This window comes from Dermacentor variabilis, chromosome 6, assembly GCF_050947875.1.
Source record: "Dermacentor variabilis isolate Ectoservices chromosome 6, ASM5094787v1, whole genome shotgun sequence".
Lineage (NCBI taxonomy): Eukaryota > Metazoa > Arthropoda > Arachnida > Ixodida > Ixodidae > Dermacentor > Dermacentor variabilis.
Window position 1 is genome coordinate 111,363,439 of NC_134573.1, and position 2,753 is coordinate 111,366,191.

General features: G+C 46.7%; 1 protein-coding gene across 1 annotated transcript; it reads right to left on the minus strand.

Annotated features, from left to right (window-relative positions):
* Positions 1 to 302: 302 nt before the first annotated feature.
* Positions 303 to 1,332, minus strand: LOC142584320 (sulfotransferase 1E1-like). Its single transcript, XM_075694470.1, has one exon. It carries the CDS (start codon positions 1,279 to 1,281, stop codon positions 328 to 330), a length of 954 nt encoding a protein of 317 aa, XP_075550585.1. The 5' UTR covers positions 1,282 to 1,332; the 3' UTR covers positions 303 to 327.
* Positions 1,333 to 2,753: the final 1,421 nt, after the last annotated feature.

A 2,753-nucleotide genomic window follows, 5' to 3' on the forward strand; every position in this document is an offset into this window, starting at 1 on the left:
CTTCTCGGCGCATGTGCCCGTAAGCAGCCTACACGGCGGTTGATTCACATATCACTTGTTCCGCTGTTGCAGTTCCGGATGAAAAATAGGTAGCATAACCAGCTGGCAAAGTATTCTGGAGCACACAGCAGGTATGTCCTCAAAAGAAGAGGCGTTCGTTGCAATACACCCAGCTTAAGGAAGTTCTAAACATCAAGGACTGCTTGCTAATTAGGATCAAATCAGACTGAATAATAATGAACCATAATTAATTGCGAATAATGGGAGTAACTATACAATTTCTGAGGCACTTGCTACCTGACGCTTTTTATTTGCGCTGCCAATCGACTACATAATACCGTGCTTTCGCCACGTGTCCACCAAGTCCGTATTCGATAGTCGCTCCAAGATCTTTTTCTCCAGCCTTGCGTTTTGTTCTGGCGAGAAATGGCTTTTCCAGTCTCCGACGATACCCTTGCGAATGAAGCTGGCAGTGGATGGATTCTTTTGTGAGACCTCGTGAAGGACCTTGAGGCCCTCGGGCACTTCCTCTTCTATTGGTTTTGTGAAGAAGGTTGCAAAGTTCCTCGAGGCATAGTCCTTCATGGATTTGACGTCGCTGTATTTTATTACGTTCTGGAGGATGTCCTCGTTGTCTAGCAGCAACTTGTGGTAGGCCTCGTCAAAGAACTCGGCCATCTTGAGCACGCTCTCCCGTGGCAGAGCCTTCATGTCTTCGTAGTGCAGGAACAGGACGTTCGGGTCGTTGCGATGCTCGTACCAACCCAGGACGTGGTCAAAGTAGTCCCCGTAGTCGGTCTCTCCGGACACAAAGATCTCGAAGAAGTCGTCGAACTTGCCGTTGGTGAAGTCGTATCCGGTGAAACCTCGTGTGTGGTAAAAAAAGGACACGCAAACGTCCTTAGGATTGCGGCACACGTAGAGGTACTTGGCCTGTGGGTGCATGGGCATGAGGTGGTAAGGAAGGTGCGTCTTGATCACTCCAGGACGTGTCATGTCCCGCACACTGTCGGCACCGAGCATCTCGATAAAGGGGCTTCTACTGAAGAACTCGAGGCCACTGGAAGGGGGAACGCCTTTGTTGAAGATCAAGAAGCCAATGTGTTGTGTCCACGTTGTCCCGCACTTTGGATACGTGACGACGAACTTGTCGTCTGGCTGCGGCTTATAGCCGAGCGCGGAGCGCAGCATTTCGACAGTGAAGTTCCGGCTTAGCCGTATTACGCCGTCCATATCCTGGTACAGTGGGCCATTGGGGAGGCGTACGTCGACAACGGCCATTTTCGATTTCCAGAAGTATAAACAGCTGAGAACTTGCCGCCTTTCAGGTTGTCTGCAAAAAGAGTTTCGGGGAATCAGCCCAAACATATTATTGTAACATTAAGAAAATTGATTTTCCATACGCATGTGAAGCGCGAACGAGCAGGCCCCATCTTTTTCTTGTTCCGGCTTAAAACCCAGCTTCCGCATAAGCTCTACCCTGAATTTTCCCATTTAACACATGCGTGCTAGTAGTCACACGCTGTTATAATGTGAGGCTATGATAATGAACCTCGGCGTCTTTCAAGCCTGAAGCAGGAAGATCACGCACCGCCAAGAATGATCATTATGGCCCATCTGTGCTATAACGTTTAACATTTGTTAGCTGGCGAAAAGTAGTCACCCGATAAAGATAAAGAAGTACACGTGTCAATATTAAGCTCACTGATTATTTTCAAAAAGAAGTTTCACTATAACTTACAAAGTACCAAGTTTGCATTGAAAAAGATAAATCATGCACTGGCTGTTATTGTTTATGGCAAGTATTATTACTATATTATTATTATTGCAATTGGTTGGTTTGTGGTCATTGGTCTTTTCTTGTGCCACCTTCCGATTATATGACATTGTTATAAGGGGCCTTCATGTGCCTAGAAAGCAATGTATTTCTTTCTCTTGTCAGCCAAATAAATTTCAACAACTTCAAATTGGTTGAAGTCTCACTGAAAAAAAGGGGAAAATCGAATAAAGAATAATTGGCAACACTGAAAACTAAATATACACTGTTGGACGGTTTCGTGATTTTAACAGGGCATTGAAATTTCAATCAGGCAGTTCTTCCCCCTTTTTTTTTACATCTCTCGGACTCAACTGGAAGAGGATACAAAAAAAGGACAAGGAAAAGGTCCTCACTCAGAAAGTAACGAGGTGGCCACGCACGCACGCACGCACGCACGCACGCACGCACGCACGCACGCACGCACGCACGCACGCACGCACGCACGCACGCACGCACGCACGCACGCACGCACGCACGCGCACGTATAAATTTCGTTCGCTAGCTTTCGAGTTCAGTTCCCATTCTGGCTCTGAGAATGGTTTACCCGGATGACCAGGGATTGAACGTGTGACTCGGTACTCAGAAGTTGAGCATATTAACGCGATTGCGTTAAGTAACCCGTGCCACAGAAAATCCGGCGTCGGAAGTCGCATCGACAAAAGTATTTTCGAATCACACATACCCAGGCCGTTCATGTGACGCAAGAAATTAACTGAACTAATTTATTTCTCAAGGTAAAATGCCCTAACAGAGTACTTCGACCGCTGTTGGGAAATAGGTTCTATACCCTCGCAATGGAAGCACGCACAAATAATTTTCATACCTAAACATGGTAAGCGAATACAGCTTGAGAACTTACGCCCGATCTCTCTGACCTAGTGCGTATGAGAGCTCATGGAGCACGTCATACTTAACCGCCTTCACAATTTTGTGG